This window comes from Octopus bimaculoides, chromosome 4, assembly GCF_046866305.1.
Source record: "Octopus bimaculoides isolate indiv1 chromosome 4, ASM4686630v1, whole genome shotgun sequence".
Classification (NCBI taxonomy): Eukaryota; Metazoa; Mollusca; class Cephalopoda; order Octopoda; family Octopodidae; genus Octopus; species Octopus bimaculoides.
In genome coordinates, this window is record NC_142931.1 from 65,138,817 (window position 1) to 65,150,955 (window position 12,139).

Below are 12,139 nucleotides of genomic sequence, written 5' to 3' on the forward strand. Positions count from 1 at the left end.
TACGTGTATGTGTATATAAATTTTTCCTTTCTTCTGTAAATTAGTATTTCATTTCTATGGATTTGGATAATATATAAGATCATAGAGGAAAACCCCTAAAAACCTATCTTATTTCTGATGATAGTTGTTGGGTAGGAGATTATAGAGCATGTAAGCCTCTTTGAGGCCTACATATTATTCTGATGGTTGTGGGTAGGTAATATGGATCAGAACTCTGTGAAGCATGCAGCTGATTAGTTCAATATTTGTATATATTTTTTTCTTTGACATCCAAAGCAGGTGGCATTAAAACGGTCACAACAGAAAAAATACAAGTAGACATAAGATACTCGTCCATTGTTGGCTGTGTTCATATAAAGAACAGCTATCACCACCAATAGTGTATGTTCTTGGAGCTTTACTTGTTTTAGGTACATCTGCTGGAAAAAAAGGTAGAGATGGAAAAAAGGAAACTCGGTTAATAGTGTTAAAAATAGAACAGAAACACATATATATATATACACACATTTGTAAGTATATGAATATGATAATGCTTATGGAAACCTGACCCCCAGAGATCACTGCAAATGTGATCTGGCTGCCAGGGCTCATGTACTCCTTATTGAATCCCCTTTGGTACCACTGCTCTATTTCCTGGAAGATAATACTCCACATCTACAGTGCATTGGCCTTCTCTATTCTCCTGTATGGAGCAGAAATGTGGCCCCTCTCAAAGATATTAGCAAAGAGGATTGACAGCTTTGATAGCAAAACCCTGAGAACCAGTGAGAGCATCAGGTGGTACCATCACGTTTCCAACAAAGAACTGCATGCATGCATCAGCCCGCAGCCTCCCATCTCATAGCTATCTGTCACATGCACTGGTATGGATATGTCCTCTGTCTCCCACGAGATCATCCTACCAGGGATTTACTCTCATCCAACACGTCAGTGCAGGTTGGAAGAGGCCTCATGGCAGGCCCTGCACATGTCTGAATGTATATTGGAGAAGATCTCCAGAGGCACAATGTCACCTTGAAAGATGCTGAGGGGCTGGGATGTGATTTTCAGCAATGAAGAGCACTGATGGACCTGGCAGGTTCTATGCATGATCAAGCAAGAGCATGAAGCAAGCAAGCATTATAGAAACAGACACCTGAATGTGTAAACATGTCTTGCTTCAAACTAAAGCTGTGTGGACAAAATATTAACCTTATCACGAAGTAATTGCATTTCATTTATGAAAATGCTGGAGTGGAGATAAATGATAGCGTACAAGAAGTAAGGTAGAAAGGATCCTTAACCAAATTCCTCACAGGCAAGAGACAGCAATACAAATTTTTCTGGGTTGAGTAATAGTGACAGCAGGGGTGGAGTAGGCATATTGTTAGTTGAAAAAGTGATTCAGACAGTCAGGATATTTGAAAGGATAATTCAGACGGGGCTAATTATAGGTAACTTAACCATGATGGTTATCTCTGCATATGCACCACAGGCAAGATTGACAGTGATTTCAACAGACATTATTGGCCAATATATTTATCAATAGCCTATGTAGCATAAAAGCTGTGGATGTGGTTCAAAATATGAAGAGGATGTAAGGTTTGTGGAGTTGTGCAATGCAATCAATCTAACAATTTGCTACACACATTTTAGGAAACCAGCCAACTGCCTCATCACCTACCAATCTGGTGAACACACAAGTCGGATTACATTCTCACTAGAAAGTGGAACAGAAGAGCTACTGTAAATACCAAAACCTTTTCTGACAAAGAATGCAATACACAACACATATAAGTGGCTAGGCAGGCATAGAAATGCAAGGCAAAAAGGAGTAAGATATGTAAACTAAAAGATGCTTTAATTGGGAACAGATTTGCAGAAACTCCAAATGATGCATTAACAGCAATAACTACATACTGAGAGAAACATGTGGCTGGAGCAGAGAAACATGTGGCTGGAGCAGAGAAACATGTGGCTGGAGCAGAGTCCCAACCAAGCCAAAAATAACATCACTGAATAATACAGGTCATAGTACAGAAACAGCCAATAGAGAAATTTGGAAAGCCAGGAAGTTAAGTGGTAGTAAGGAGCATTATCAAATGGCTAGAAAAGCAGCTATGTGACAGGTATATTTAGTTAAGGGTGAATTAGGAAGGGAGAAATTGGCACATCTGCGATGTGAGGATCAGAGGCATGAAATGTTAACGATTAGAAGACAACGTGGAGAGAGAACAGTAACGTATCTAAGTACCACAAGTATGTAGTTACCAATATATAGTAGAATTATATATTCCCAATATGCATTTGTACCAACTTCTAGAAATAATACTTGATTTTATGAAATATAAAAGATTAAGCAATGTATTTATACCATATAACATCTTAATTAAGCAGCATATTCTATAGAACAATAATTTGGCTGCCTAAAAAAAAAATCACTCTTATTTGCTGTAAAGCTCCTCTGGACCCTAAAAGGAATCATGTGGATAATGCTTTGTGAAAGATGGTGCAGCTACTTAGTGATTTGATTAACATCCAGTGAAAATGTATGTCACTTATATAAATCCCCAAAGGTAGAATGTACTAATGTTTTACAGATGTTTATCTTATCATGAAAATTACATCTAATAAGGTATTTTACTTGGAAATTCAAAATTGCTTAACCATTAGCTTTATTATTTTCATTGTTATTATTTTTTTATTTTTTATTTTACCCATTTTGCTCCCTATGTTATGTGCTGGCTATCCATTTACTTCAAGAATGTAGAGCAAACCTGATCCAAATCATGACATACTTTATTCTAATTAGATATAAGTATTATTTAAAAGTAATTTATATGGGAAGTTTTCAACTATTTACTTTGGCTTTAGACACACACACACACACACACACACACACACACACACAAAACAAAAATGTTTAAATATTTTCATTAAATCAGACTGATTTGATATCTGATCATCATCAAGTGATACTGGATGTATGCATAGCACAAGACTGGATTCAAACTTGGAACCTTTATTTCTAAATGGCAATCAGAGATAAACTTATCAAAACATTTTTCATCTTCAAAGATGAGCTTAAGTCTGATATATAAATTTAACATCTTATCTCAGACATTTAGACATTTCCAAGTTCCAATGAATTAATGTCTTGTATTACACTCTTTTTACTATTTGAAATGTTAAATGGATAAAAATTGATCTTACTGTGGGATATTTTCACATTTATTGTATTCAAAATAATGTTCAAGGGCAAAAAATCTCTAAATCAAAGTGATGTATTCAATTTTGATATGGTTTTTAAATGTGAAACTGGATATTAATACTTGTTTGCTAAAACAATTAATTTTGAAAGGGAGCAGCAAAACTGGTTTATCTTTTTCAATCTTTAGATAAATGGTAAAGATTACTGTTACAATACGCTTTAAAGTATATATTTATAGGATAGATTTTTGTGAAATTATATACATTATTTCACAAATATTTTAAGCTATAAGTTGGCTTTACATGAAGGAATTCAAAATGATCAATGAAAGATGAAGGAACAAAGTTCAAGGGCATTATATTGGCCTTTAGTGACAATGTAATACAAATAGCATTAAACAATGACATTTAATTTTAGTGGAAAACAGTATATAAATAACATTTTTGGACACTTACGTAACTGTTTATTGTTTGTTTGTACAAATCTATATTTTGCCATGAAACCAAGGGCATCATAGATGCCATTAGATTTGAATGTGACTTTGAAAAATTCGCCATCGGACTTGACCGTATTATTCTTCCCCGTTCTCAAACCACAGAACCGATCCATTTTTCTATCTTGTGTGGTGAAGAAGTTAGAGAAAGAAACATAATCACTTTTATGTTCTTCGTCACAGCTGAAAGGAAGAAAGGAAAGGAAATGAATTAATATTATGAAACTGAAAAATTAAGTTTCTGTAAATATACTGGTACTGCAAAAATAAAAATAATTTTGTAAATGTCCTTGTTCTGCTTCTACTTTACTATTTGTAGTCTTAAAATGATAAAAATTAAACCCTTACTTTATAACAAGTTCACATTTGTTTAATGCATTTTATACAATGTTCCTTTATACAAAGAGCCCTTCTTTTACATATGCTCTTGTCATTTTATCCATGTTTGTATATTTTATGTTTTATATGCAACAGTTTCAAATTTGAATAGAGTAGAATATCATGGAATAGAATTAAAATAATTCTATTATATAATATTCTAATATATTCAAATTGGATGGTAGGAGATAATTATTTTTCTCCTGGACACAACAATGGACATTCTCCATATAATATTCAGTAGAGTGACTATTATAGTTAAAATTTCCCACAGCTTTGAAGTAGTTTGTTGAATTATAAGATAATTAAATGATAACCCATTTCTAGTTGCCAAATAGTGAGATTAAAGACTTTCTCACATTCCAGTTGTAAAACATCTTAGCTGCTCTTAATTAAAATGGCAAAACCAGGCTATCATAAAACCGAATGTTACAGTATTTAGTTGTAGCTCTGTCAAGTTGGCTTTCAAATGCTGCAGAGATCAAATGTACCTCCATCCATCAACGATTGATAAAATAAATATCAATAATTCAATTAATTATCCCACCCAAGCCACCAAAAATATTGGATTTGTTTCTACTTAAAATAAATCAATATGTGAATATCACAAAAGGAAATTTCTTAATTTCCACATATTTAGTACATTTTGTGGGGAGAAATTAGAAATTTTAATTGAATAAAATTTAAGAACTCTTGCCACAAATCCTACAGATTAATAGTCCACTTACAGTAACATTACATGGATGATTGTGGATGTAATGTTTTCTAGACATTTTCCGTTCAATATTTGATGTTGTAAGAATGTAAATTCAAGAAACCATTTTATCTTAACAGCTACTAAAATAAGAAATGAGAGCATTTTTACTTACTTTGGTTTAACACCATCAACTTCAAATTTTGTGAAGTCAATTATTACTTTTTCACCTTTCTGACCATAAAACAGATAGTGACATTCCGTTATTCTTGGGTATTTTCCTGGATAATTTGGTGAAGTGAAAAACCCAGAAGATGCTAAAATACTCTTATAGTTGAACCCACATACTGAAAAGAGCAAGAAATAGAGGTTATTATAAAATTCTTTTGATATATATGTATATATATATATATATATACTTGGAGTAGACTTATTTTATATTTGTTTCAGATATCTTTTAAGAAAATAGATAAAAGAATAAAACAAATCTAAGTGATAAACTTAAAATGTACATTAAATAAAAGATGATAAAATTGGGGAAGAACTATTGACTTTGGTTCAAATATAAATATAGCCTAGATGCTTTATAATCTAGAATAAACACTACACAAGTGGGATAAGCTGCAAAAGTTTTAAAACTGGTATCAGAATTTTCAGGAGAAGCATACACTTTATAGTTGAGTGGTTAGAAGACACTGAATTGTAAGTAATACTTATTTCTTCTTGTAATGGCTCAGAACTAATGGAAGAATGTGCTTTATAAGTTTGAACTGAATATGTTTGGTGTAACAGGATTATGTTTTAGAAACTCTCTCCCTTACTCTCTCTCTCTCTCCTCAGAGTTAAAATGATTGCAGCTTTTTCTAGTCCCAAAGAACTGTTTGCATTGCACAATAATAATCATCATCATTTAACATCTGTTTTCTATACTACCAAGGGTTGGACATTCTATATGATATTTTACACAATGATCAACGTTCCGTTATCTTTTACTTGCTTCAGTCATTAGACTGTGGCCATGCTGGGACTCTGCATGATCCACCTCAGGACTTTTTTAAAGCCTGCTACTTATTCTATCAGTCTCTTTTACCAAACTGTTGAGTTACAGGGATGTAAGTACACCAACATGTAAGCGAAAAAATATTTATTAGGCTTCTTTCAGATTCCATCTGCCATATCCACTTACAAGGTGTTGGTTAGCCCAAGGTTACAGTAGAAAACAGTTGTTCAAGGTGCCACACAGTAGGACTGACCCCAGAACCAAGTGGTTGGGAAGCAAACTGCTCACCACACAGCTACACCTGTGTCTACATTGGGTACTTTTCCTTCAATAGATATTCATAACATTATAATTTTTCAGATTATTATATTCATTTGTAATGATTTAATATAAATTAATATCTAAACTAAATTTCAGTTTCCAATTATTAGTATCAGGTGCTGCCTTAATACTGCATGGAATTGTTTGTATAAGATTCCTATTTTGAATCTAGTCTTGTACTATAGACACATTCAGTAATAAGGTACCTGATGAGTCAGATAAAAGCAACTAAAACAGAGCAGATGTAAGCATTTAAAGAAAAAAATCTTTCATCTTTCTAGACGAGATTAACAGTTCAACTAATTACATATAATCTTATTAACAACTCATCTCAGACATTTAAATTCATGTTTCTTCAGATATCATGGTTTATAGAGTTTCTGACATCTGCAATTTACACTCACAGATGGTTGAGATCTGGTGAGAATGAAGTCATAGTGAATCCCAACTCTCCTTATATCATAGCTTCCAAATAACAAATATAATAAAAAACAAAAAGAAGAAATATCAAATAAGAAGGAACTTATGATGGAAAATAACTTATTCAGTTTCCCTTCATCAACACCACGAAAATAGACCACAGCTGTGAATTACAAACTTGACTCTAGTGAGACAAACTTGACTCCACAAAATGGAAAGCACCAAATGCTAATTTACTTTTCCCTCACTAGCTTGAACTGGACAAAGACTTATTATTGAGATATTATTTTACCTATACTGTTGCTAACACTTACAAGCTTTCCATGTAAGGGATTTTTTTTTATTTCACCTGTCTTTGAAAGGGGAATTCATCAACAAGAAGGTCAACATAATGTCATTGTTTTGCTCAAATGGCTTCATTCAAAAATGTGGATTGTATACTTTCACACATACCTTTGCACACACTCATATGTACCTCAATTTAGTTTCTGTTGACCTATACCAACTCACAGGACATGAAGTTTCATGTACATGAATCATTTACTTAAGAGCACAATGTCTTTTTTGGTCTATGAATTGAACCCATCACCTTAAGGTCACGATCTTTATATTTTAATAAATACACTTCGTTATCTCAACTTCTAGGGAGTAAAAAAATGATTCCTAATGAGCTGATAAATAACAACAAAATCCCAGTGGTTCAATCCTCATTCTAAACTGTGTCCTGGCTAATATCACAGTGAGACACAGCGATATAAGTCCATACATACATGGATGTATGTATGTATTTATTTGTGTGTGTGTGTGTGTGTGTGTTTGTGTGTGTGTGTGTGTGTTTGTGTGTGTGTGTGTGTTTGTGTGTGTGTGTTTGTGTGTGTGCTTGTGTGCTTGTGTGTGTGTGTGTGTGTGTAGTGCAGTTGTTTATTCAAAACTGGTACAATGGTAGTATTTTAGTTCATGTATACCATTATGATTTGCATTGTGTACTACACATATGTGTATAAACATATGAGTGCATGTTGATAAAAATATGCACTCATATATATGTATATACAGGGTGCAGTGAATAAATTGTCTTCTACATTAAGCAAAAATGAAAATAACACTGACATCTCATTTTAGCAGATATATTTACCAAAATTACATAAAAATACCTTGAAATACTAAAGAGTAAATGTATTCAATAAAATAGCCATTGGCTTCAATCACAGCCTTTAGACGACTTCTGAATTTCCTGCAACTCTTCTGGATGGTTTCCTTGTTTAAGTCAGTGAATGCAGCCATAATCCTTGCCATCAGTTCATGTTTGGTCTTACAAGGAGTTTTGTGGCTCTCTCACTCAACTGCACCCCACACATGATAATCAAGGGAGTTGCAGTCTGGGGAGCTAGGTGGTCAGATGTTAGAGGTGATGCGGTCACAGAAATTTCTGAGAGTCATGACCGGGTTCTCCTGCTTGTGTGGCATGGTGCAGAGTCTGTTGCCAGACATAGGATCTTCCAACAGCCACCCTCTTGATCCAGGACAGCACTACCTCCTCCAGGCCTCCATGTTGAGTCTGGGAAGATGAATGGATGCATAACATCACCATCACTCCAAACACCATGATGTTGACTGGATGTTGATTTTTATCACTCTTGGTACATGTTTTGGGGACATGGCAAGCCAACAGTTGTATGAGTTCACCATCTGATCCCACCAGAAGCTTTTCTCATCTGAGAAAAACCAAAACATGTCTGGTTGGATGGAATGCTTGAGTTTGTTCAAAGGCTTTGTAGTGTGGTCTTCCCTCTTGTCCATGATGGCTTGGGATAAAAATTGGCCCTTTCTCCTGTTGTATGAGGAATACCAAATGTCTTCATGCATTACCTGCCTGATAAGAAACTCAGACACTCCCATGTCTCTGGCAATGGACTTGACTAACTTGGAGGAATCATGGCCTTGATATCATCAACAAATTCAGGAGTTCTTTTCTGATCAGAACAATCAGAGTGAGTTTTCCAAGCTGCCATACCTTTGAAATCACCATTAGACTAATCCAACTCTTTTTGAATTCTCTGCACTGTCCTCAGATAGACACCCAAACACTCTGAAATGTTTGTATTGCCAAGCAGTACAGCATATCATTTCCAAATTTCTGGCAGAGTGAATTGCATCATTGTGCTGTTTTTCTCACAGATGGTGCCCAGCTAACCCTACTATATTGTGTAATCAACAAAATCAAAAACAAATGATGCACCTGCATGAAATTAAAGCTATAAAATGGCGACAATTTACCCATTACACCCTGTATATATGTGTGTGTGTATGTATAATATAATGATATAATGGAGAGGCATGAATTCTTAAAAGCTATTAATATACATACATACATACATACATACATACATATATATGTGTGTGTGTGTGTGTGTGTGTGTGTGGGTGTGGGTGTGGGTGTGTGTGTGTGTGTGTGTGTGTGTGTGTATAAAATGCAAACAGAACTAATTAAAGAAATCAACTAAAGCATCTTTTAAAGACTAATAACAGTTATGTCTGATGGTAAGTAGTGACCTACAAATAGCTACATTGACAACAAAATACATTAATGCTAAATAATCTGCCAAAACATAATTTGCCTTGTAACTAGCTTTGAAAATCTGAAAAAAATAAAATCTCAGTATCTGCCAAATAGTGTTCTACTAAAAATACAAAAAGCTTGGCTGATAGATTAAAATGACAGCACTTATGTGTAAAGCCATAAAAAATTAGAACAGTCTTGGAAATGCATTGACTTGTATCAGCTTGCTGTGACATACTTTATGCTATTAAGGAGGATTTTTTTGTTTGTTTGCTTTTTTAGTTTTCATTAATTTCTGCAGATAGCTTATGAAGTTGCCTAGCTAAGTTGGGATAAGTGATTTTTGCATGTTTACAAGTATGTCAAACGGCATAGAATAACTCTCAGCTTAGTGTAATGCTATATGAAAACCAAAGTAGGGCAGGAGTTTTTGGTTGGGTGTGTATATGTGTGTTTCATAAATTTTTGTCTATTTTACCATGCTGCACAGGTTAGATGAATGTGTTGAGTGTTATTTTTTTAGAGTTGGATGCCCTTCCTATCACTATCCCATATCTGTTTCTCAAGAAAGAGTGCTCTTTTCCTAATGGCTTTTACAGCACAGAGCACGTGAGATGTAAATAAACACACGCACAATGCTTCTTTTACAGACTCCATCTATCAAATCTGCTCACAAGGCTTTGATTGGCTCAGACACTTGCTCAAAGAGGTACTGAAAGCACAGTGAGCTTCTTGACACAGCCATGCCTGTACCTTATATTTATAATGGTTAACAATGTCCAGAGCCTAGCATTGGATCCTATAACGTTGAACAGATGAAAGATTAACAGGATGTGAATCTATTGCAGATAGCATTTGCTAAAGACTTATTTATATCTGTTACAATTATATGAACCAATTCACTTTCAATGACCAATGCAGATATATAATGAGGCATCTGCAATATATGAGCTTTTAGAGCTTGTGGTTCAACCCTTCATCCACTCAGCAAAGTACACATAAAGTTTATATACACACACACACACACACACACACACACACACACACACACACATATATATATATATATATATATATATATATATATGAGATTCAGTGATTAAATGTAAACATTCCTTTCACAGGCTCTTTTTAATGCTATTCTCATATGTTACTTTTAGTGAGATAGAAAATGTTTTTCACAATAATAACTGTTGAATACTTACAATATCTAGAATCAGGTTCACCCGTGCTAATGCCAAAATCTGTAAAAGAGAGAGAAAAAAACAGGATAAAAAAAATATTCCCTTCCATACAAAGAAATGCAATAAATTATACTATAATGAGTTCAAAGTAAAACTATTCTGAGCTGACATCAGGTTCACACAACTACCTAACCCTTGAGTGCCTCTAGCAGAATCCATTCTGTTGCCTGCAGATTTTTTCCTTTTTGCTTTATTTTCCTTCTTATCATCAACATAACATCTACTTTCCATGCTTGCATGAGTTGGATAGAATTCATTGAGGCAGATTTTTTATGGCTGAATGCTCTTCCTGTCACCAACACTTACCTGTTTCCAAGCAGGTTAATATTTCTGCAAGGCCATATATGTTTACATACACACACACACAGACACACACACATGTACAACAGGCTTCTTCCAAGACTTTAGTCAGCCCAACACTATAGTAAAAAACATTGCTACACAGTGGAAATAAACCCAAACAATATGGTTATGAAGTAAACTTCTTAATCATAAAAACCATGACTGTGCTTATGCTCATAAAGGAATTTTGCGTAATTAAGTTCTTGAAATTATCTCCCCTCTCTTTTTTAAGTGCTGCTAGCAAATGCTACAAAGTCTTCCTTTATGTTTTCCTGCCAAGAAGAAAATTAGAGTTAAGGATATCCTGCACGTATTATTTAATATATCACCCCATTACATATTTATAAATCTTCCCTTTAAAATATCTTGACTAGTTTGCTTCAGTAAACACTGAAAATAATAGCAAAAATGTTATTGATCCCTACCTCTCAATCCAAAACAAAGATTAAATCTTAAGACAGAAATTATACAAAAATTTGGATGGCCCAGAAGTAGGTTTACAGTTATTCAACTATCCCTTTTGCATTCATATATTAACAGTTTAGATCTTAATTATAAAAAAGTATGAAACCATTACACTATGCTAATTTAGTTAATTTTGTCAAGCTCCCTTTTCAGTTTGTAAGATAGAAATTTAAAAACGAAATTTAAAGTGCCTACATGATAACTGTAAAACTACTTTTGGGCCACACAAGGCTTTGGTCAACATGGAACCATGTGGTTGGGAAGCAAACTTCTCCCCACACAGCCATACCTGCACTTATCTGACAACCAAATGATTCTTTACATGTATAAATATGCACATGCACAAATGAACAATACAATTATCAATTATATTGCAATGTTTAAATGAAAACAAAACAAAAAAAAAAAAAATAAAAGTTGAAAGAGAAAAGTGAATTTTTAAAACGTGTAAAAAGAAAAATAATTAAATATCTATAATGAATTAAAAACATTTCCATTAAAAATGGAGTGCAAGAAATCAGTTAATTATCTTTTGAACACCAATAGGTAAATAATCATCATCATTTAACATCTGTCTTCCATGCTGGCATGGGTTGGATTGTTTAGCAGGAACTGGCTAGGCAGAAGACTGCACCAGGCATGGGTTTCATGGTCGGATGCCCTTCCTAACACCATTCACCCCACAGAGTGAGGTATTATATCTATTAATATTAAGCAATGTTGTTTTCAGCAAAAAAAAAAAAAAAACAGTAGATGCACACACACATGTGTGTGTGTGTGTACAAATGTTTATGTACGAGTGTGCTGGTTGTATGCAAGCGTGTAAATATAAAACTGCAATATTTAGAATACATATGTGTGCCTCTTTCTCGTATTCTTTATCTTTGTCAGTAAATGTGTGTGTGATTTGTATGTTTTATCTTTAATCTTTTATTTGTTTCAGTCATTTGACTGCAGCCATGCTGGGGCACCATCTTGAAAGGTGCAAATTGACCCCAGGGCTTATTTCTTTGAAGTCTAGTACTTATTCTA

At 34.0% G+C, this 12,139-nt stretch overlaps 1 protein-coding gene across 1 annotated transcript in view; it reads right to left on the reverse strand.

The window, feature by feature from the left end:
• The window catches only part of LOC106882502 (suppressor of lurcher protein 1), a 1,283,613-nt gene that overhangs the window by 4,816 nt on the left and 1,266,658 nt on the right, over positions 1-12,139 (reverse strand). The window contains exons 15-18 of the mRNA XM_089350836.1: positions 10,262-10,300; positions 4,931-5,102; positions 3,646-3,866; positions 1-419 (exon numbers count right to left, since the gene is read on the reverse strand). The exon at positions 1-419 is cut by the window's left edge and continues 4,816 nt beyond it. Of these exons, the coding sequence (XP_089206962.1) occupies positions 295-419; positions 3,646-3,866; positions 4,931-5,102; positions 10,262-10,300 (557 nt within the window). The 3' untranslated portion in view covers positions 1-294. The remainder of the gene's footprint in view (positions 420-3,645; positions 3,867-4,930; positions 5,103-10,261; positions 10,301-12,139) is intronic.